This window comes from Carcharhinus amblyrhynchos, chromosome 14 (genome assembly GCF_965287045.1).
Source record: "Carcharhinus amblyrhynchos chromosome 14, sCarAmb.v2.hapA, whole genome shotgun sequence".
Taxonomy (NCBI): Eukaryota; Metazoa; Chordata; class Chondrichthyes; order Carcharhiniformes; family Carcharhinidae; genus Carcharhinus; species Carcharhinus amblyrhynchos.
Genome location: NC_137337.1, coordinates 47590401 through 47615437, shown reverse-complemented (window position 1 = coordinate 47615437; position 25037 = coordinate 47590401). Strand labels below are relative to the sequence as shown.

Genomic DNA, 25037 nt, shown 5'->3' with positions numbered 1-25037 from the left:
CAAACTGGCTCCCAAAAAATGGATTTGTCCACGAAGGATCAACATCAAAACTCTGAAGGATCCAATCATGGAGAATGATTCCAAAAATACCTTGGGGAAAAATCTTCAAACTTGAATCAAGAACAAACGAAGTACATTCGTAAATCTTATATCATGAATACCTGCAAAGAAACACTTGGATTTTCTGTTAGGAAATCGCAGGATTGGCTTACTGAAAATGATCAGGCTATAAATTGACTGGTCGTAAATGCTAGACTTTCTACTCCTAGCAGAACGACCCAAGTTCAAAACAAAAAAAAAACTGGCTTATCAACAGGTGAAGACTGAGGTGCAAAGATGCACCTGCAACATGAAGAACGTGGTGGACAGACAAGGCAAAGGAAATAAAACATCCTGTTGTCATGACTGATATCCATAGCTTCTTCACTGCCTACCCCTAAATACTTGAGAACCAGCTTTGATTTTTTTGATTTGATTTATTACTATCACATATGTTAACATACAGTGAAAAGTATTGTTTCTTGCCTGCTATTCAGGCAAAACATACCTTTTATAGAGAAGGAAATGAGAGAGCGCAGAATGTAGTGTCACAGTCATAGCTAGTGTATAGAGAAAGATCAACTTAATGCAAGGTAAGTCTATTCAAAAGTCTTGACAGCAGCAGGGAAGAAGCTGTTCTTGAGTAGGTTGGTATGTAACCTCAAATTTTTGTATTTTTTTTACTGAAGGAAGAAGATGGAAGAGAGAATGTCCAGGGTGCATTACTTATGCTGGCTGCTTTGCCGAGGCAGCGGGAAGTGTAGGCAGAGTCAATGGATGGGAGGCTGGTTTGCGTGATGGATTGGGTTATATTCATGACCTTTTGTAGTTCCTTGCGGTCTTGGGCAGAGCAGGAGCCATACCAAACTGTGATACAACCAGAAAGAATGCTTTCTATGGTGCATCTGTAAAAGTTGGTGAGAATCGTAGCTGACATGCCAAATTTTCTTAGTCTTCTGAGAAAGTAAAGGTGTTTTTTAACAATAGCAGTGGGCTTTTTTAACTATAGTATTGGCGTGGGGGGAGCAGGACAGGTTGTTGGTGAGCTACTCTGAGACCTAAAGGTGGGGACAACCTGATTAAGGAAAAACAGACTGTCAATGTCCATACCTTTTCAATTGAGACTCATTTGGTAACTAGAGTGTTTTAAAATCGATCTGAGAAATCCAGTTAGACGTTAGCTCAGAACTCTTCCGCTGTACCAATTCCAATGCAGGTGATGGAAGCTGTCACACAAATGGAGAACAACAAAGTGGTAGGAGTTGATGAAATCCCTGTTGAAATCTTTAAAGCAAGCAATAAAGGAACTAGCATTATGGTTCGATGCCCTTACCCTACATGTGGGATTTTCCTCACAACCTGCAACATTTTTCACGGAGGCAGCCTGTCATTGGCTGGCAATGAGTTCTTCTGGTCCCACTGTTGTCCGTAGTGAGGGTGTACCGTTGGTGAGTCTGGAAAATCCCACCTCTGTGAACAGAGGGAAACATCCAGCCTACAGATCTGAAATGAAGACAATAGTGGCAGTCTTTAAGAAAGGGGTCCAATTCATTTGTGGAAATGAAGAGGTATCTTCCTGCTTTCCATTACCTTTCTGAATCAACTTGCTGAAGAGCTTCTCCCCAAATCTTGTGTATTTAGGCCATCAAGAGACACAGCCAATATGTTGTGAACAGCATCAACCTTTCTACCTAGCATTCTTTGATTTGACAAAGGCTGTCAACTCTTTTTAAATTGTGAGGCATTTGGATTCTGTTGAAATAAGGATGTCCCCCAAAATTCATTACCATCCTTCACCTTCTTCATGATATGCTAGCAGTGATCTGCAATAACAGATACAGTACAGACACTTAAGGTAAGACAGAAGTAAAACAATGTTGTGTCATCACTCCAGTTCTTTTTCTCGATCTTTCTTGCTGCCATGCTCGGTCTGACTTGAGAAAAGCACTGTGCTGGAGTGCTGCTTATTTATTGAATGGATGATGAACTATTTAATGTCAGACAAATCCAATCAAAACAAAGACCATCCAATGTGCCGATGATGCTATGTTAGAAACAGATTTCTAGAGAATTATCAACATATTTAGTGAGGCATACAGGAGGATGGGATGTGCACACCATATTTGGAAGACCAGAGTCCTTCATCAGCGAGTTCCAAATTTTTACATGACCCAACCCCATTGATTGGGATTCATGATGAGTGCCTTGGAAAATGTGGAACACCCAGTGCCTTGGATATTAACTTTACAGAAGGTTGACATTGACAAAGAAATTGAGCATCACCTAAAATCTGCTGGTATAGCCTTTGGCCACTTGAGGACGCAAATGTTTGAAGATCATGACCTCAAAACTGAAACCAAGCTCAGGGTCTACCCTATAGTCTTAATCCCGTCTTTAGTGTACATGGCTGGAACAAGGACAGCATACAGAAGGCACCTCAAAGCAGTGGAGTCACATCACTAATGCTGCCTGTGGTAGTTCTTGCATATTAAGTGGGAGAACAGACATACCAATATCAATGCTCTTGCACAAGCAGGCACTACAAGCATCATCTGCCATCAGCTCTTTGGGCTAGTCATACAGTTCTGTTGTTGGATACGAGGCTCGTGAAGCAGGTCATTTTTCCCAGCTCAGTCAGGGCAGATGCATCAGAGGAGGACAGAAGTGCTTTGAAGATGTGCCTGAAAGTCAATTTGAAGAAATAAAACATTGACAACTTGTGACAATGTCTGTGGGAAGAATCCCATCATTTTAAAAGCCAACAACAAAATGAAGAGGATAAGTAAGAGATGACAAAAAGAACACCATGTCCTGAACTGATAACACGCAACCAGAAATTCCACAGGACAACAAATACCATGTGTGCCTTAGAGCTGATCCCAAATCAGCCTCATACCGAGGCATTGCCAATAATAATATAGAGCCCAGGATCCTGTAAGCTTTTTTTAACCACACTCTCAACCTGTCCTGCCATCTTGAATGATCTATGTACATATAACACCCAGGTCCCTTTTGCCTTCCCTGTTCTTTCTACCAAAATGTTTCACTTCAAATTTCTCTGCATTAAATTTCAGCTGCCACTTGTCCACCCATTTCGCCAACCTTGTAAAGTTTAACACTACCCTCCTCGCAGTTCTCAATATTTACAGTTACACGTAATCCACAAATTTTGAAATTGTACCTTATACACCAAAAGCTAGGTTATTAATAAATTTCAAAATCAACAGCATTGCCAGTCCTGACCCCCAGGAAACCCTGATTCAAAATGTTCTCAAGTCTGAAAAGCAAATGTGATCCCAATTTCTGTTTCCTGTCAATTAACCAATTTTGCATCCATGCTGCTTCTATCCCTTTCATTCCATGAGCTTTAAATTGTTTCGCAAGTCTGTTAAGCACCACTTTATCACCTAGTTTTAGAACTCTGTGTACCATATCAAACATCATACTCTCACCTATTCTCTATTATTCATTTTTTTAAAAACTCAAGCAAGATGGTTAAACACAATTTTCCTCGGACAAATCCATGCCTGCTTTTCTTAAATAACTCACATTTGCCCAGATTACTTACTTCTGTCTCAAACTATCATCTCTAAAAACTTCCTGTCACCCAATTTAAGCTGACTGATCTGTAGATGCTGGGCTTATTCTTTCAATCTTTCTTGAACAAGGGTGTAACATTTGCAATTCCCCAATCCCCCCCACCCCCACCCCGATATCATCCCCATATGTAATGAAGATGGGAAACTTGTGGAATCTCTATTTCCTCCAATATCTTTGGATTAATCTCATTCAGTAACTTATCAACTGAAACAGCCATCTGATACATCCTTATCAATTTTAAATTCACCAAGCATCTCAACTACCTCGTTCACCATGACTTGAGAAGCGTCTCCTTTGTTGATAAAGACAGATTAATGGTAGTCATTTCGTATCTCCGTCGTGTTGCCATCTCCAGGCATCAGTCTTTTTTTAGTCCATAATCAACCCATTTCTCTTTCTACAGTCGTACTATTTGTATGCATTAAAAAGACTTTGGGATTCCCATTTATGTTAGCTGCCAGTCTCACCTCTTACTTTCTTTTTGCTACCCTTATTTGTTTTTCCCAATTTCTCTCCAAAGCTCTAAAATGAGTCCAATGCTCGATTGCATTATCCACTTGACATCTGTCATTTGCACCTTTTTTTTCTGTTTCATCTGCCTCGTCTCTTTCATCATACAAGAAACTCTGATTTTCCCTCCCATTTCTCTCTTGTGGAAATGTACCTTGACTGTATCCAGATTTGCCTTTTTAAAGGCAGCTCATTGTTCAGTTCCTGCTTTTGCATGGTTAAGTGTTGATCCAGTTTATCTGGACTAGATTTATTCTCACCCTATTGAAATTTACCCTGCCCAATAATTAATCTTGCTCTGGATTTCTTCTTGTCCTGTTCCATAGCCAACCTAAATATCATGATAGATGATCACTGTTTCCCACATGTTCTCCTACTGACAGTTGATCTACTTGGCCCACTTCAGGGCGGCATGGTAGCAGAGTGGTTAGCATCTCTGCCTCACAGACATGCTGGTTAGGTGCATTGACCCAAACAGGCACCAGACTGTGGTGACTAGGGGAAATTTCATAGTAACTTCATCGTGGTTTAATGTAAGCCTTATTTGCGACTAATAAATAAACTTCTCATTCCCAAGAACCTGGTCCAGCAATATTTTTAGATATGAAACATACTTATGTAGAAAATTCTTCTAAATACACTTTAGAAATTATTGTACCACTCTGTCCTTTGCATCATAAACCATAGAATCCCTAAAGTGCAGAAGGAGGCCATTTGGCCCCTCAAATCTGCACCGACCATAATCCCACCCAGGCCCTATCTTTGTAAACCCACTTATTCACCCTGTTAGTTCCCCTGACAATAACGGACAATTTAGCATGGCCAATTAACCAAACCTGCACATCTTTGGACTGGGGGAAGAAGCCGAAGCACCCAGAAGAAACCCACGCAGACACGGGGAGAATGTGCAAACTCCACACAGACGGTGACCCAAGACCAGAATTGAACCCAGGTCCCTGGTGCTGTGAGGTAGCGGTGCTATCCACTGTGACATCGTGCTACTCACCATAGTACAATACCAGTCTATATTTAGATAATCAAAGTCCCCAATTTTAAGTAGTCTAATTGTTACACCTCTCTAATTTCCTTGCAAATTTGTCTCTCTACATCCGTTAGTTGGTGTCTGTAGACTACACCATATCACTTTTTTTATTCCTTAATTCTAAGCAAATAGATTCTGTTCTTGACTTTCTGGGACATTTTTGCTCTGCAGCACTGTAATGTTCTCCTTAATACACAATGCCATTCCTGCTTTTTTCATTCCTTCCCTATCTTTCCTGAATAACCTTGTATCCAGAAATATTTAATGCCCCATGCTACTCCTTCTTTTGAACCACAGGTCTCTGTTACACTACAATATCACATTTCCATGTGGATTTCTGGACTCGCAGCTGGCAAATCTGATTTACTCTGATGCAAGGTGCTCCCTGAAAATATCCAGGGAAGTTTCAATAAATATTCATTCTTCGCAACTTCTTCCAGTCCATATCTTAATCCTGTCTCTGTCTGAGATACAAAATGTATATTAAAACTTAGCTACTGAAATGTGAATGCAGAAGAATGCTTTAACCATAGGCTGTCAGCAGGTCCAATAAAGTGGTTTATTTTGCTCAACTAATAGCTTTTGAAATAGTAATATTAAAATAAAGTTATTTTCAGAAGTAGCTTTGTTGTTTGTGCTGTTAATTAGTAGTGTTGCATAGGTATTTGTTTGAAGACTCCTGATGATGATGGGAACACCACTACCTAGAAGTTCCCCTCCAACCTACCTGCCATCCTGACTGTCTAATGCTGCTTCTTCACCTGTTGCTGGATCAAATTTCTGGCACACGAACAGCACTGTGGAAGTACCTACACCACATAGACTGCAGTGGTTCAAGAAAGCAGCTCACCATCACCTTCTCTCGAGCAATTAGGGATGGGCAATAAATGCTGGCCTACTCAGTGACATCCACACTCCAAAAACACTTCTTTTAATTATAAATGAATTTGAATATATTGATGTGTCAATGTATATAAAATAAGCTGATATAACCCTATCTGGCTAGGTAACACATTGAAAAAGATTGATTTGTGATCAGAAATTTAAACCAATTATGAAATGAATTGAGATATTTCAAATTGATTTTAACCTGTATTCACTAACAGATAAAGAAATGGGTAGCAGGAAATGGGTTTAACATGAAAGTGTTCTATCTGGCAATAGGCAAAGCTAAACTTTATATATAAACATCATTTGCATTCCCTTTGAGAGAGACATGAGGCATCCAAACTGACTATTTTCACCAATTTAGAAGTAGCCGAATTGATATGACTGAACTTGGGGAAATTAAAACCAAATACTATTTAGTACTTATTGGTAATGAAAGCTGTTTAATACCTAGTTTGGCAGAGGCAGTGAAGAGATCCTGAAAACACGTGGTGATTGTAAACCTGTAAATCAAAATGGCAGATCAAGTGTTAGAGGTCACGGGATTACAAGTAAATGCAGGACCACTTCTGTGCATATCAATCATAGAGCAACTTGTACACTTTGTCATTCGGCTTTACTCTTCCCATTTTTCGAAAGAGCTTAAGAGTCACCAAGCTCCCTTCTAGGCTGTGGATAACATCAGTAATGTTTAAGCTGTTAACTCCTTATGTTTGGAAGAGAAAAGCTGTTTTAAATGACAATTGGCAGACATAAATGTTGAAATAAATAAATGTGAACTTGTGAGCACAGAACTATATGACACAAGTACAACATTCACAAGCCAAGGAAGAGATTAGAAACCACCATCACCCCCATACTGCACCCACCCGTGGAAACAGTAATTGATTTGGGATCATTTGATATTTTTAAAATATAGCTGGGCAGATTGCAGCGGAACAGAGGGGGGAGGCTTCCAAGCACAATCTGACTTTTTTTTCCCATGGGATGTACAGTGAATGCTCTTTCACGTAAAGGGATCAATAGTTGATAACGAGAAAAGCTTTTGAGAGAGTAATCAGACTTGGACTGAGGCTGGAAATGTTGCTGCTTATCTGGAGTTCATTGTTTTCAATTTTTCTCTCTCTGGGCTTTATTTCTCAGCTGGTGAAATTACATGTTCTAATAACTTTTTCAAATTTTACATCTTATGCTATGAATTTTTTTCTCATTTGCAATTTTGGAGCCAGCAGCAGATCAGTCTGTGTTGAAACTCATTAAAGCCCATTAGTAATGGATAATGGATATTTTGATTTGATTTATTATTGTTACATGTATTGGTATACAGTGAAAAGTGTTGTTTCTTGCACGCTAGACAGACAAAACACACTGTTCATAGAGTACATAGTGGAGAAGGAAAGGCAAGGATGCAGAATATAGTGTTACAGTCATAGCTAGAGTGAAGAGAACGATCAACTTAGTATAAGGTAGGTCCATTCAAAAGTCTGATGGCTTCCTGAAGTCATTGACTATCTCCTCCATTTCACTGACATTGAGGGAGAGATTATTGTTGTTGCACCAATTCACCAGTTTCTCTGGGGGGGGTGATTCGCCCAAAAAAATTCGAAGTATCAAATTTGTGAGAAAACTGGAGTAATTCTCACTGGGTTTTTCAGTAGGAGTTCAAAGAAGAATCTCCCACACTTTGTGCACTACAGAGGCCACCAGCGTGAATATCATTAGATTTCAGGGGGTGGGGGGCTATTCATGCTGGAGAGGCTGAAATCAGCAGGCTTCTGTACATACGCAGTGGCCCTCAAGTATCAGTCTGTCATTTGTTGGCCCACTCACAGGCCTGTCCATTTTCAGGCCAGCCCCAAATCCCACTGCCCAGCAGTGAGTATCTCCCACCCCACTCATACACCAGCCTCGATTGCTGGCCACCCTCCAGCTTTGAACAGATGCAAAGTGGCAGCAGGAATCCCCATTCCCTGCTCCTTGGGCAGTGTCAGGAGCACAGGCTGGTACTGCCAGGGTGCTCATGCCCAGGGGCAGCCCACTCCCTGTCTCCACCACCACCCCCCCTCCGACTTTCTTGGTCACCTGATCCCCCTGAGGGGCCCTGCTTGCTACCCCCTTGCTTCACTCTAGTGGCATCATCCTACTAGTTCCCTGAACATGGGGAGCGATAGTAATCCCTGCTAGAATGAAACACTCTGGTGGGGTGGAAGATGCTAGTGGGCCTGGAGAATTCAGCCCTGCGCCCACTATTAGCATTTAAATGGTATGTAAAGTACTATTTAAACACTAGCCCCACCTCCCAGCCAATTTCCAGTGCTGCACAGATGCTGTCAGAAATCCGGGTTTGGGAAATGCAAGCACAGTGCGAACGCTCACGTGAATCGGCCGACGCACAATTCTCCCGGCCTGCCGCGCCAGAAGATTAGCATGCTGGGATAGGAGAATCACTCCCTCTATCTCTTTTCTGTGCTCTGTCTAATCATTGTTTAAGATTCAACCCACTATGGTGGTGACATCAGCAAACTTGAAAATTGAATTGGAGGGGAATTTGGCCACATGGTCATAGGGGCATAAGGAGTATAGTAAGGGCTGAGAACGCAACCTTGTGGGGCACAGGTGTTGAAGATAACCATGGAGGAGGTGTTGTTGCTTATTCTTACTTATTGCGGTCTATTGGTTAGCAAGTCTAGGATCCAGTCGCAGATGGAGGAGCTGAGCCCTGGACCATGGAGTTTGGAAATGAATTTTGCAGGAATTATGGTGTTAAAGGCTGAGCTGTAATCAATAAGTAGGAGTCTGACATAAGTATCTTTGTCATCCAAGTGTTCCAGGGTTGAGTGCAGGGCCAGGGAGATGCCACCTGCTTTGGATCTGTTGTGGCAATAAGTGAACTAGTAGTTCCAGGCAGTCTGTACCAAGTAACCAAAGTGTGAAACACTCCCACAAAAAGTTGTAAATGCTAGCTTAATTAATTTTAAATTGAAGACTGATACATTTTTGTTGTAATAGCAGGTGGATAGAGTTATAGTACAAACCATGATCTCATCAGCAGAATAACTGGAAGGGCTGAATAACATACTACTATCCCCATTTTCACCTAGCCTTCCCTCTCTCACTGTTAAGCTTAGTTATGTGATAAAACAGCAACTTGTCAGTGGAAGGCATCTTATACTTCATTTGTTTGATGCACAAGCAATTTTTGATTGGTTAATTCCCTTGCAGAAAATGTATTTCCAGAGAATTATTTTCTTGTTTAGATATATTTATTATTTTAGTACAAATTCCATATTTTGTGAACAAAATAAAAAACAATCTTCATTCTTCCAAAACATTTTCAATTTGTTTTCATGTCTTCATGTGCTCATGATAAATAAGCTATCCAAAATTTCTGCTGCAAAGTTGCTCACACCCCAACATTTTGCAGTTAAAATTTTCATAGATTTTCTCTCTCTTGAATATTTAGTTTTGTACAGAATATATAAATGCTTATAGAACATAGCCCTGTAGACTTCAACAATTTGTGCATATTCATATTTTGAGATATTGTACTTCCAATAAACAATTATTTTGGGAATCTGGTGTCTAAAATGCACTTACAAAATAATAATCTCCAAATCAAAAATGGAAACAATTAATTATATAATTGCACCTTATTTATTTTCAATGTTCAATTTAACTTTCCATTGTTTTGGCTTTTTTTACAGTATTAGAATTGTGATTGGTGCTTCATAGACTAAATGGTGTCATTTTGAATCTATGCCACATTTAGGTATAAAAAATTCACATGTAACAGGATCTTTTCTATACATGTGTATATATATATATATTGAGAGAGAGAAGATCCTGATGTCTGGAAGCAAACAAAAAATTGAAACAGATGAGTTCAATATCTGTATGATGGGCTTTATGTAGTGCTATTCACTATTCATGTTGAGTTTCCTTCAGGGCACCAAAATGGTATTAGAGATTAGATAAATGCTGAGCCCTTTTGCTATGTACTAACAGCAGGTGATTTTTCTTGCTTATAACATCTACACGATGCTTTTCATTGGAACAAAAATTACTAATCATCACTGCATTGTCCAAAGCATGTTTAGTTCTTTTCAAGCAGTTCTGAACCATTGGTGAAGTGCCAAACATAGCTATTTCTAATAAGCTCAGCATTGGATTCAACAAGCATGATTGATAGTTGTCAGTAGGATAAGAGGTAATTACTAAATGTAACAGCACTGAAGCAAGGCAGTTGGCCATTTGTCAAAAGCAATGTCCAGATAGTAAAATAAAGATAATCATCTACAGACTTAGAATGAAAAGAGGGTTTGAAAAAATGTCTGCATTACCTAACTTTGAAATGATCTATTGAGAATTCAACATATGCTATAGAGAACTTGCATGAGTCGAATCTTTTAATGTTCTAAATATATCTCAGTTGAATTTTTAAACTACCTTTAGATTTTGCCATAGGATTTATTCAGTCTTGTGCCAGAATTATGCTAAAACTTGCTGGTGTTTGAAGTACTCAGTAGCCCTTTTCTACTGCATCTGTATGGTTTGTTGATCCAGAAATAGATGAAGCATATTTTTAACTTACGGTTATAGTTACAGCAGCCACAACCATAAAGTGTCGTTCAGTCTGTCAATTCCATTCCTCCTTAGGTGTTCTCTCCTGGGCTGCACCCAAATTTAATATTCTGCAGAATTGTTCTAATATTTTGCTACCCTCCCCTAAAAACTAAAATATGAATTTTACCTCACATCCTTAATTTTCATTTATCCTGTGTTTGTGATATCAGGAGCTCCAAAACCAACTACTTGTATTATCCACATTCACTCCTTCATTACGTACACGTCTTGGTTCCAGAGGCAAACTTGCAGTTTGTGGGCTCCCGAGCTTACTTTCATTTCTGCCCCCGCCAACCTCATACCCTTACCCCATAGAACGCAAATGTGAAAGTTGCAAAATACACAAACTAATCACTGTTTTTGCCTTGTAAAAACATACCTGTATGAATAATTATTGAATTGAAATCCAAGCTTACCTCTTGTCAAAATAACAGTATAGATGGTCAATACTGCAATGTGTGAGTTGTGAGGCAAGCTAACCTGGAACTTGCTGATGAGCAATGAAATGGAAAAATCAGTTGAGGACATCACTGAAGCACAAGTTAGTGCAGGACGGAATGATTCAGTCCAGAGGCAGTGCAAATACTCCAATCAACAAGATGCATACGCTACCATTCAATATATTTAATAGAATCCCTACTGCAGAAGGAGGCCATTTGGCCCATTGCTCGGGTCCACACCAACCACAATCTTACCGAGGCCCGATTCCCATAACGTCACAGAATTTTTGAATTTGATGTGGCTATGTCTAATAAGGTTTGCTTTTATTAGCAAAGCTCATTTTCAAAGCCAAAACCGCATCCGCAAAAGCGGACCACCTGGTGTCACAAATTCATTTGACCATCAAATGTTTCCCACTTGCCTGCTCCAAATGTGATTGCAACATTTTCCACTGACTGTGGAAATTGGAAAAAAAGGAAACAGCTTTTGAACAAAGTCCTAAAATATACAGCTCCCTCACAGTATTCAGCTGCAGCACTGCAGATAACGTACAGCTCCCTCCAGTATTCGGGTGCAGCATTGCAGATTAAATTCAAGAAGTGACGAGAACATGGACTGAATAATGCATAGGGGTTTACGTTGTTCTGTCTTGCTTGTAGACCTGAAAATTTTCCTGCCATGTTTGTTATCAAAACTCTGCCTGTGACAATTTTGGATATCCAAACCTAAATTTGCAATGATATCCAAAATAGTTGTCAGCTGACATTCAGAAGTGTGGGATTGTAATTGGACAAAACAAAGAAATTGCTCTACAGTTTCACCATCGCTGGTCACATATCTTAAAATTAATATTAATTGGTCCATATGACTCATCATGTTGAATCAAATGTTATGGAATAGTATTTGCCATCTTTTACTTGTTGTTGAATTGGTTTTGGAGCCATTTTGTCATCGTAATGATGAAACTATTGTAAGTTCTGTGCATTTAAAAAGTTGATTTTCCCTAAATCACAATGTTGATAACTTTCAAATGCTGTCTGAGAAGCTTATCAAATTCACTGAAATAGTCAACATAGGCTAAAAAAAAAATTACCTCTTCAAGTTGACAATGAGGATTCTTCTTATCCTCTTCTTGATAGTCCCAGAGAAGATTGTGGCAACAACACGTTTCAGCACTTTCCTCCAATAAGAACACTTCTTTTCAAACTGAACCATTAGCACAGAATCAATTCCTCCAGATAATTTACATCTTTGAATGAACTCACACAAAGCTTTAGAAGATTACAGCGCAGAACAGGCCCACGATGTTGCGTCGACCAATTAAAAAGCAATGACCTTCTAACCTAAACCAATCCCTTTCCATCCATAAACCTATCCACGGGTCTCTTAAATGCCCCCAAACTAGGCGCATTTACAACTGCAGCAGGCAGGGCATTCCAATCCCTCACCACCCTCTGGGTAAAGAACCTACATCTGACATCCGTCCTATAACTACCACCCCTTATTTTAAAGCTATGCCCCCTCATGCTAGCTTTCTCCATCCGAGGAAAAAGGCTATCATTGTCCACCCTATCTAAACCTCTAATCATCTTATATGTTTCAATAAGGTCCCCCCTTAGCCGCCTTCTTTCTAACAAAAACAACCCCAAATCCCTCAGTCTCTCCTCATAGGACCTCCCCTCCATACCAGGCAACATCCTCGTAAACCTCCTCTGCACCCTCTCCAAAGCCTCCACATCCTTCCTATAATGTGGGGACCAGAACTGCGCACAATACTCCAAGTGCGGCCGCACCAGAGTTTTGTACAGTTGCAACATGACGCTGCGGCTCCTAAATTCAATCCCCCTACCAATAAACGCCAAGACACCGTATGCTTTCCTAACAACCTTATCTACTTGATTCCCAATGTGAGCTTTGGAAATTTCATGATTGACAATGTCTCTTCTAACATTTCTCCAGTCAGAGTACTCTTCAATGAATACTTGTTCCCTTTTATTAGTTTCCAGGAATAATTTGCAGTTTCTGAAAAAAATCAACCAGTTCCTAATTTCCATTGTCCTATTTCTCTTCACCTTCAGAAAATGAGTCTTACAAAGACTCTCCCTAACCTGCTTTTGACCTTCAACCTCAAACTCCTTATTCTCAAATTTTCCACGTTACCTATGTTTTATCATGCTGAATGAACCAGATTGTGGCCATAAGGCAATACCTTCAGGGTAGCTTTCATCCCTCACTTCAACAGAAGAACCAGCAATATTTCGTAGTTCTATTGTCATTTCAGAGTCCACTTTCTTGTTCAACTTTTTCAGATGATGTGGTATCTCCAGAAGTGTTATCAGATAATTCACACATATTTTTGCAGATGAAGATACAGTTTGTACACTATTCAATACTTTGAACTGTTAAAGTGACAAACTATTTGTTTGCCTACCTCCAGGCTCTTGCCTCACCTTTAGTTTTCTGCATTTTTGACTGCCAGATTAATAATGTTGTTTATATTGCTAAAGAAACTGATCTTGTTTTTAATGAAGTGTCTGGAAGAGCAGGCATTTGCACGGTCAATCCCACCTTTTATCAGCTTAAATTCAAGTCTTCAAAGATTGGATTCACCTTTTAACTATGAAGCTGTGATGCTGGATTTCAAATAATGCTCTCTACTCTTCTCTTGCCCATTCCTTCCTTTCAAACTTTTCTTCCTTCAAAATGCAATCCGGCATTAAAAACTCATGCTCCCTGCAAGTTTGCAACTGTGGCCAATCCCTTCACACAGTCTTCTGCCTTCACACTATCCCCAACCCAACCTTCACACTATCCCCAACCCAACCTTCACATTCTCACAATCTCAATCATTCCACTCAACTGGCGTCTGTAAGACAGCCTCCTGCTTCACTCGTCTCTTTATGGCTGACGCTTGATTCAGGGCATCACACCTTACACCTTGCTGTTGCTGGCCAAGTTGCAAACCTTTTCACCTCACCTGCTCCACTCAGTGGCTGACCACTCTTCACGGTGGCTTTCAGCACCTCTCGGTTGCTGGCCTGCCCTCAGCCCCAAATTGAGTCACCTGCTCATCTTGCCTGTCACTTGGCAGCTGACCTCGCCTCACGATAGCTTTAGGCACCTTGCTGTTGTTGGCCAACCCTCAGTCCTGACGTTGAGTCACCTGCTAGCCTTGCCTGCTTCTCCCTTTGGTGGCTGACCTCACCTCATGGTGACTTTCAGCACCTTGTGCTTCACTGTCGCTGGCATGCCCAAACCTGAATTGCAAACCCACTTCCCTCATCACCGCTCAGTGGCTGGCCTCACCTTGTGGTGGCTTGATTTCAGTGCCATGCTGTTGCTGGCTTGCCCTGCTCCAGTTGCAAACTTGCTCACTTCGTTGACCTCACCTTGTGGTGGCTTTTGGCGTCTTGCATCTTGCTATTGCTGGCCTGCCTCAGTCCTCGATTGAGTAGCTGCTTGCCTTGCCTGCTGCTCCCCTCAGCTGCTGACCTCATCTTGTGGCTGCTTTTGGCACCTCGCTGTTGCTGGCCTACACTGGCTTGAGTCGCAAACCCGCTTGCCTTTCACCTCAGCAACCTCAACCTCTCCTTCCTGACTTAGTCATTTCTCTTCATTCCTCACGTGTGCCTCAAGTTGACCGTTCATACAATTCAGACTAGTATTTTCCACTCTTTTAGACTCACCAGTCAGGGTCCAATTTCACTTTGCATAGCCTGCTCATAATGGCGAGTAATCGGTCTCTGATTGGAGCTCCGGTACACTTGTCTGTGTGAGGCCTCCCCATTGGTTGGGGCCCTGTGTCTAGGCACAGTATGTTTCACTGTAAATCTGCCTCTGTTTGCTTCATAATTTAACCTTGTCTTTATCAAAAATCCAGTCGCTGCCAATGAGGCCCACATTTTTAATTTGAGTAAGTGCCTTCAGAGTGCTACCTTGCCACATAGCTTGGAATTACTGGCAAATTTTGTGATATGATCATAATGCCTTTCATGAATAGCTTGAATAGTAAGGGTTTTAGATCCCAAGGGAGCTTAATTGATCACTACCCTTCCTGCCAGAGCTTTTATGTGTAATTTAGTTAACTAATTTGTCATTAATTGCACACGTCTTAACCCTGAAATGCCTCGTGTGAAACTTCTGTCTGAAAATTCATGTAGATTATTTCTGAATTGCTGTCGTCCTTAGATATCCTATTTGCAGAATTGTAATGCATAAATTTGCTGTTATGTAGTCTTGAGTTGAACATGGTTTCCTGTAAAATGCTCCCTTTGTAAAATTTTTCACTATATCATGCTGAGGATTGTTGATATATAACATCTTTCTACTTTCCACACTCATGTATGTATTTGCTTCCCATCTTTAAGTGGAAATCATTACAAGCCTTGTGCTGTTGATGACATGATTAGATTATTTTACTGACCCACAAGTCCACCTTAGCAAGGAGTTTTCAACCTAACAATTTAAGCACTTGAGTATTGCTGTAAAAGGAGAGATGCTGTCATGCACTCATCAGGACAGTTCACAAAAATGCCAATAGTAAAGGGAACAACAATATTTAATGTTGGTTGGTTGGCAAGTGGATTCTTCTAGTTAGCGGCATTGACATTTGAATGCATATGTGAGCAGTTAACTGCCAAGTTTTAGATTCATTTACTGAAAGTCCTGATTGTGTTAAACTGATAACCAATTTAAGATTCAGTCGGGCTCACTTACGTGTGCTAGAAGCTACATGTATTCACACAAGGGGGCCCTGTCTTTTGTAGTCAAAGGAGCATGTCCATACATTGAGCCTTTTTTAACTAATTGAGCAAGAAAGAATCAACCACATTGCTGTCAAACCAGAGTCGTATATCAGTCAGACCTTGACAGTGCTTAGCAGAATATAGTTAGTTGTTGGGTTTCTAGTTACCCGGAAGCTGAATGGCAAGCTGCTCCATGAAGCAACACACATACTTTTAACTTCTCTGTTCCTGTACTCTTTGGATGCCTCTTGGGGGACATACAGTTCCATGGTACTGCCTTGACCAATCACAGTTGGGCTGCCTGGGTTGAATTTAGACAAAAGCACGGCAATCCCACAAGTGTTCAACAAAGTAAAACTGCTGATACATTCTGGTGACGATCTGTTAACAGAAGTGTCCTGTTTCTGACCATGCTCCAATTTATTTCAGAAAATTACATTTCTTCAAGAATAAACCATTCTATTTATCAGATTGATATATTAGAAATCTTGGGGACCAAAAAGTATCAACAAATCTCAAGTATTGGTTTCCACACTCCTGACTAATGCTCTGTCACCAGCTATTTCAAAGCACAGTGTACGGATGTTTAATAGACCTTTGCCTCGTGGCCAACCTTCTGTAATCTCCCCTTTTATGCTAATAGTATTGCTCATTTCAACTGATCTATTAAGGTGAAGGCTGAATGCATTTCTATGTTGCAGCATCACCCCAGTTCACCTAAATTGCATATTTCAACCCCCACTAGCAACCATACAGCACAATTTCATTCACACACCTCAACAGTTTTGCAAGATCTACAAGCTAAACAAAACCAAGTTCTTCAGTTAGCGTTTCTTGTGTTGTTATATTTGCCAAGAAAATTTCCAGAACAGACAGTTGTTCTTGGGAAGGCCAAGGCCAATGCCACAGTCACTCCTTTGCAGTGTAATCCCCACATCTAAATGCATTATCATTTAGGGGCATCCAAACAGTACAGGAACAGAGAAGTTCAAAGGTATGTGTGTTGCTCCATGAACCAACTGGCTATTCAGCTTCCAGGTAACTAGAAACCCAGCAACTAATTATATTCTGACAAGCATAGTCAAGGCCTGACTGATATGTGACTCTGATTTGACAAGTGTGGTTGATTCTTCCTTGCTCAATGAAGAACAGATGAACAAATAGTGGCCTAACAAGTCACAGTCATATTCATACTGTTGTGAAGTTGGGTAGAGTAATTGTAGGTTAAGAGGCCAGAAGTTAGAATTTGGTGTTTGTAAAATTGTAAAATGCTGGGGGGGATATCATTGCGTGGTCTCATTAAAACGTGGTGTTTTTCTGTACTTAAAGATTTAAAATGCAAGTACTTAGAGAACCCAAACTGAAACATTTGTATTGAAAGGCCAAGCAGCAGTTTTTTCCAAGACAACAGGCTTTTGAATTTAGCCAATCAATTTGAATCAGACAATACCAAAAACCTACTGAATTTAAATCAGGTGATTTTGACAACCTAGAGCCAATCCTATTGTGGGAAATATTGATAATGTCATCACAGGTATAAAAGAAGGGAGGAGTGGGACAAAAGTAAAGAGAGTCACTGGCACCTGATAGAGCTCTCAGCTTTCAACTCTCTCATAGAGAGAGAATCGCTGACTCTCATAGCTTCATCTATGTCTTAGAGAAAGCACCATCTAGATAGCAAAGATACCAAAGAAGAAAGAAGTTCCAGACAGACGAATCAACAGAGAAAGCCCAGAATATTCTGGAAGATACAAAACCTGGTTGTAATTTAGAGAGTGACTAAATTCTGTTTTTGTTAATGAGTGGGAGTTGTATTTATTTGAACAGCACACAATTAGAATCTTGTTTTCTTCGGGAATAGTTACTAGCTAGAAGGGATTTATTGTTTGTTAATTGATTAGTTAATTTGTTCACTATTAGTTAGATAAATAAATTGTTACATGTTGATTTTAGAGTGAACATCAGGGATTTATATGTTTACCACAAGAAGTTGCTGAAGAACAGGTCATACATCACTTCACACACACTTTTTACAGATTATAGAGTAAGGTACACCTCTTTGGGTGTTTCGGTATTAGTACTCAGAGGGGGATCCGTCTCTGCTTTAGTATGATACCCAATCACTGCAATTTTAATAGAACTCAATATTATGTAAATCTAAAATGAACAGCATCAATTTGCTACATGTGGTGACCCTATTGGACAGCAGTGCTCTAGCACTCTATCCAAATCATTCATTTACACAGTAAACAGAGTCCAAGCTTAAAACCCATGAGGTACCAAGACCCACTTACAGTCACTCTTAACTCCTGCTTTTCATTTCCTACCTTTTAACCAGTTTTAATTCTGTTTACAACCTTCCTATAATTCCATCCCTTGTCTAATGGACTTTTGTGTGAATACTTCATCATTAAGTGTTGTAGTATACCAATTGTATATCACATCCATAGAATGTTCTCCATCCAGTGTATGTTACTTCCTCAGAAGAGCTTATTATCTCTTTGCCGTAAAGTGAAGAGGAGCCAATTTGGGATAATACTGACCACGTTGTTTGGAGACCAAACTTGATTTTGGCAAATCCTAAGTACGATGCACCCTTTTGAGAGAGAAGGAGGTTAGGAGGTGACCTAATTGAGGCATACAAGATGATCAGAGGGTGAGATAGGCAGGACAGTGAGAGCCTTTTTCCTCGGATGGTGATGGTTAACACGAGGGGACATAGCTTTAAATTGAGGGGTGGTAATTATAGGACGGATGTCAGAGGTAGGCTCTTTACTCAGAGGGTAGTAAGGGTGTGGAATGGGACTCGCCAACTTTAAGGGCATTCAAATGGTCAGTGGATAAGCATATGGTAACATTGGAATAGAGGGTCATTAGATTCGTTCCACTGGTTGGCGCAGTGTCGAGGGCTGAAGGGCCTGTACTGCGCTGTTCTGTTCTATGTTTTATCATCTGGTGCTATTGGTACTGTTAGTCTAATCTAGAAATTCACAAAGCCTTTTAGAGGAAATCATGCAATATTGCTCGACCAACAACAGTGGTCAGTGTGATTTGCAGCAGTTGGTTTTTGTCTTTTTTCTGAAAGCATAGATTTTGGATGCATTCGCCGTGTTCAGACTCTCAGATTATTGGAAAATAATTAAGTAAATATTCCAACATGATTCCATGTCCTTTGCTGATCATGAAGTGTTATTTCTCAGATGTCCTCATTAAAAACAATGACGCGTTGATTTGTGTGCCTCACAGAGGAGCTTGTAATCCTGTTTAGCTGATCAAATACTCCATAAGATCACTGATTTGGCTATTGAATGAGGGTAAACTTCTGTTTCTGCCATCCGTGTAATTTCAGCAAACTTTCACCATCTGAGGGAAAACTGCTACATTAACAAAGTTATGTAAAGAAATAAGTCATAAAACAACTTCTAGGAAATTCTAACATGCTATAAGCAGCCTGATTTAGAGAGTAGTAAAAATATCTAAAGCTTCTGTTTGTGCTTTTTGTTTAATGTGACTATGTTAAACCTTACATTGAGTTCTCTGTCACTGGCTAGAAGCAGCTGAAATTGTTTTTTTAAATATTTCAAGTTTATGAAGACAAGATTTTCTGCATTAGATGAATTACATATTTTCCATCAATCACCTAATATTGACATTGTTATTGCCAAGAATAATATATTACAAATTAAATTTAAAGTATTTCGTTCTGCACTTTTTTTTTCTTACAATTAGTTTTGTGGTGTAGTTCCTTGTGTACTGTATTGAAACATATCAGATGTCTTTAAAAGAGAAGATCTTCTAACTCATTATGCAGGCCAGAATTTAAATCTATCTTGTTAAAATGAATGGTGTTTGTGTGTGAATTTGATTGTTTGAATATGTACTATAATTCTTGTTGCAGCTATTGAGATCTGAATTTTATCAATGCAGCTTATTAATCTAAAGTAATTCAGTGAAAATGGTCCTGTAACCCCACACAGACCAACCTGGTGGTCTTTATAAAATCTTTTAAAAGGTTTTCAAATTACACTAAATATAATGATTACTAATTTTACTAAATTTAAATAGTAAATCAATCCAAAAAATGTTTTTACAATGTATCCCTTTCATTTTTTTTTACAGTGAGAAGCCGCATTCAACAAGGTTTGATTTCAGTTGCTGCCCGGACTGTGATCATTCATTTGGTGAACCATGTTGGCCATTATCCTTTGAGTGGTGGCCCTGCAATGCTGACTAGCTTGATAAGTGAAAACCATGATAACCCTTTCACTGACTGCACTGAGCTTTCCCCTGAACTTTTTGAAAATCCCAATCTCCAGTTTTTTGTTCTGAACAGTTCCACCCTTATCTCTTACCTGGAAATCCCTGTTGAGGACAATATCCCAGGAGGAGGGATGTCAGCTGGACTCTCTACAGCTACCTCAAATGTTAGAGTTGTTGTGCGTGATATATCTGGTAAATACTCCTGGGATTCTGCAATTCTATATGGACCACCTCACTGCTGTCAACAAAGGCAAATTGCTCACAAGTTCACAAATCTTTGTAAAGAAGAACAGATGGTTGAACCTGCCTTCAATGAGTCAGAAACTGATGATAATTTAAGGGAATATTTGGTACCTCAAACAAAAAGAAGATGCAGGGAAGTAGTGCCATCTTGGGATGTAATTCGTGATGATGAAGATGCCTTGGATGAGATGCTGCAGTACTTGGGTTCCACCAGTCCGGAGTGTCTCCAGAGAGCTGGTGTGCAGCTTAATATCCCTGCTCCCCCTCCAGTTTGTATTTCAGAGAAACAGGAAAATGATGTTATCAATGCTATTTTAAAACAGCACACGGAAGAGAAGGAGTTTGTGGAAAAGCATGGCAATGACCTAAATATAAAAGCAATGGAACAGGAGCAACCATGCCCACAGGAGCCTCAATCTGTGTTTTACTATTGCAGAATGCTGCTGAATATTCTTGGCATGAATTCGTGGGATAACAGGTAAGAGATAAATACCATTTATGTTTGAAATAATTGTACACTTAAAAATCTGTCCATTTTGTTTTAATCTCCACACTTATAAAATAAAATTTGTTAGTAGCTTCTGAGGCAATTAAAATTAGATCTGAAATATCAAGATTACTATGACTTATGATATTAAAATTGAATATTATGTAAACAAGGTACAAAATCTTGCAACAAAAGTAAACGTCCAAAAATGCAATTGTTTTCATTTTAATTATCTTCCCCACACTACAGATGGTTGGCTGATTCTTCATAAACCATGGGTGGGATTCTGCCAAAAAAATTTGAAGTGTCAAATTTGTGTAAAAACTGGAGTAAATTGGAGTTTAAAAAGAATCTCCCACACTCTGCACTGCAGAGTGCTGTAGCTTGAATCAAATTAAAATGCTGTGGCCTATTCTTGCTGGAGAGACCAGCAGCTATTGCAGCCACCTTAAGATGAGAAGCATTTATTATTGTAAACTTTTTCATGAGTGGCCACCAGCATTTTAAGAAGTAGGACCAGAGTTTTTTATAATTTTTCAGAATGGCAATGGAAAGCAAAAACCTTCAAAGATACCTTCTTTATTGATGGGTACCAACGTAGCTTAGTACAAGAGTACCCCTTTTGTAGAAGGTTGCTATCAGTAATTATTTATAAATATTTATTTCCTTATCCATTCGTTGATCAGTAAGGGCGCTTAGGTCGGAATGTTAGAACAGTGGTTAGCACTGCTACCTCACAGCACCTGAGGTTGGGGTTCGATTACTGGCTTGGGTCACTGTCTGTGCAGAGTGTGCACATTCTCCCTGTGCCTGCGTGGGTTTCATCCCATAGTCCAAAAAACTTGCTGGTTAGGTGCATTGGCCATGCTGCATTCTCCCTCGGTGTACTCGATAGGCACCAGAGTGTAGTAATTAGGGGATTTTCATGGTAACTTCTTGTAACGTCAATGTAAGCCTACTTGTGACGCTAATAAATAAAGTTCAGGTTGGAGCGTATGGATCGGTTTCTCAGGCAGTCACTAAGCCTTTTCATTCAATTATAAGCATCTTGTGACACTGTTTGACTACAATATTTTTGTGAGAAGTTCTGCTTTAAATCCTGTGAATGCATAACTGCTTAAGTAGCCCAAATATAATGTGAAATGCCTGCTGTGAGATTCCTTCAAAGAAATTTAGAGCTACATTTTGCATATTGCAAAAATAAATCAGTCTGATATCCACAGCTCCCAGGTGAGGAGGGATGAACTGGCTCCCTTTCTTTATTTGACCCCTTAATTTGTCACAACAAAGCTATTTTTTTTTAAATCACTTATCTTGTGCGTATCTTTCCCCAGTCCAAATATTTTTGTTTTAAAAGGAACCAACTTAACCAACCTTTTTTGAATTCAAGAAAAGGTGAGTTTATTAATTACTACTCGGATATTTGCAGCATCCAGACACAGAGGGCAAGTACTCGCCTCTGGGATTTAATTTAGGCATGTCTATGCCTGGATTAAAGTTATGATAAAGTCAGGAGCTGTGTGATTTCTAGTATTGATGATTTAGGAGGAGGTTGATAACCACTTTAGGTTGATTAGATTTTTGTCAATGAAACACAGCAGGGCAAACCTAAATTTTCAAACAGAAGCCAGTGCTTATTTTACTAAAACAATTTATTTGGGTAGCAGTATGTAACAGATATTTAAATATTGTCTGGTGCTGCTGATGTCCCTGGTGCAATTCATCAAAACACCATGATTGATTTTATGGCATTAGCCTATCATATATGCAAATAAAACCAGTAGTATCCGTTCTAATTTCCAACTTTTGTTTTGCTGTAGGACAAGTTTCCATCTTCTGAAGAAAAATGAAAAGCTTTTACGAGAACTGAAAAACCTAGACTCGAGGCAATGGTAAATGTTTATTCAGTAATTGCTATCCTTGGGTTTTAGGCTCAAATACTCCTTTAACTTATAGTATAAATTTTGGAGATTCCATAAACTGAAGAGAGCTGACAGCAGGGTTTTTTTCTCATTGTAGACTAACAAGTTTTTCTTAGGCTTATTACGATATACCAAATAGCATCCAGATGCGATGCAAGTGAGCTGGAAAATCATCATTTTAAAGACTTTCCAAAGCCTGAAACTGGAAGAAAATGTGAACTAATCCCCGGTTGCCTTTACTGTTTTGCAATCTGCTGTATTTCAGAGGTTTTGATAATCAACAAAAACAATTTCAGTTTTGATCAGTATTTTTTCTTCAGTACACAACGTTGTCTCCCTGTTGAGGCATGTTTCAAAGGAAGCAGGTCATCCCAAACATACTCTTCAGTGTCTTTCCCTGTGACTGCGCTTGAGTAAACCTAGATAATGAACTTTGGCAGACGATTCAACCACTGGAACAATCAAAACCAAATCCAATCCTATCCATAAGCTTGTAGTTCCAACGTTGATACTTGGACTAATTACTGTACCTGCCAGGATTGAATCAGCCTTTATAGCACAGACCTGCAAGTGAATCTGATGCTGTTGACCTGTATAACTCAGCTGCTCAAGTACCAACCAGCTGAACCATTCTTTATTTCCAAACATAAGGTGCAAATCAAAATGGTTTCTTCCAATTCAATATGTTACTCAGTACATTTACAGTTGCAGTTAATACATGCAAGATTCATTACATGTCAAGCATATAGCTGGTGGAGTTTTACCCAATTTTCAGTCTCTGTGTGCCATGGGTGAAAATATTAAATAGCCCATCATCATTTTGCAATTGCTGCAACTGTGCCAAGCTTTGGTGCCTACCTCAATATCTAATCCTGAACCTCAGAATATGCCAGTCTGCAATACTTGGTTGTGGACAGTTCTTTGCATTAAAAGATCGGCAAGGTTCAGGCGGGCCAAAAAGCCTCTCTCACCGAGTGGACAGCCTTCTAACAATAGTTGATGTTTATGTTGGTGTGCAACCCAGAGAGCAGTCTGTAGAGCACAGCGTCACAGAGCTGCCTGGGACAAACTTCAGCAAAACCCACTGCATTTCTTTCTGAACCTGCTTTACAAAAGCACGTTGCAGAAGAAGGTAGGTGATGGGCTATTTCCCACCACTGTCACATTGAAGGCAACATTCATGGATTGAACTCCAGGCATGCAGGAAAGATTGGACATGGTGGACCTTTCTTCCCAACAGCCATGCTATACCTTGATGCTTGTTTGAATGTTCTGGCTTTCTGCCAAGTGACCATGGTTTTGTCTGGGAACCACCCTACAAGATCCACCATCCCCCAGCTGAACCATCTATTTATTGTTCAAAAATACAGTTTTGTAAATTAATGAGTAAAGTATATTACATGACATTTCAAACTTGATATTACATAAGATATAAACCAAATCTGTTTCTTCCAATGCTGTTCATTACTCACTATATTTACAGTAAATATTTACAAGATTTAATAAGAACATAAGAAATAGGAGCAGGAGTAGGCCATCTAGCCCTTCGAGCCTGCCCCGCCATTCAATAAGATCATGGCTGATCTGTCGCTGCTCAGTTCCACTTTCCCTCTTTCTCCCCATAACCCTTAATCCCCTCTCTTATCAAAAACCCATCAACCCGCGTCTTAAAAATATTTAGCGAGGCAGCCTCCACCACTTCAACGGGCAGAGAATTCCAGAGATTCACCACCCTTTGAGTGAAGAAGTTCCTCCTCAACTCCGTTCTAAACCGCCCCCCCTTTTATCTTGAGGCTGTGCCCCCTAGTCCTACTGTCTTTTTTGAGTGGGAAGAGTCTCTCCACCTCTATCCTATCCATCCCATTCATCATCTTAAACGTCTCAATGAGATCTCCTCTCATTCTTCTAAACTCTAACGAGTACAAGCCCAGTTTATTCAGCCTCTCCTCATAGCTCAATCCCCTCAACTCCGGTATCAGCCTAGTAAACCTCCTCTGCACTCCCTCCAAGGCCAAAATATCTTTGCGCAGGTGCGGCGCCCAAAACTGCGCACAGTACTCCAGCTGCGGCCTCACCAATGCCCTATACAGCTGCAGCAAGACCTCCCTACTTTTATATTCAATCCCCCTCGCTATGAAGGCCAGCATCCCATTCGCCTTCCTCACCACCTGCTGCACTTGCAAGCTGGGTTTTTGCGACTCATGCACAAGGACCCCGAGGTCCCTCTGCACCGTCGC

General features: G+C 40.0%; 1 protein-coding gene across 6 annotated transcripts in view; it reads left to right on the top strand.

The window, feature by feature from the left end:
• Window positions 1-25037, top strand: part of ralgapa1 (Ral GTPase activating protein catalytic subunit alpha 1) — a 247344-nt gene that overhangs the window by 145959 nt on the left and 76348 nt on the right. For all 6 annotated transcript variants that reach the window (XM_080202818.1, XM_080202821.1, XM_080202820.1 and 3 more), the window contains 2 exons: window positions 20008-20869; window positions 22699-22770. In XM_080202818.1, coding sequence (XP_080058944.1) covers window positions 20008-20869; window positions 22699-22770 — 934 coding nt within the window. The remainder of the gene's footprint in view (window positions 1-20007; window positions 20870-22698; window positions 22771-25037) is intronic.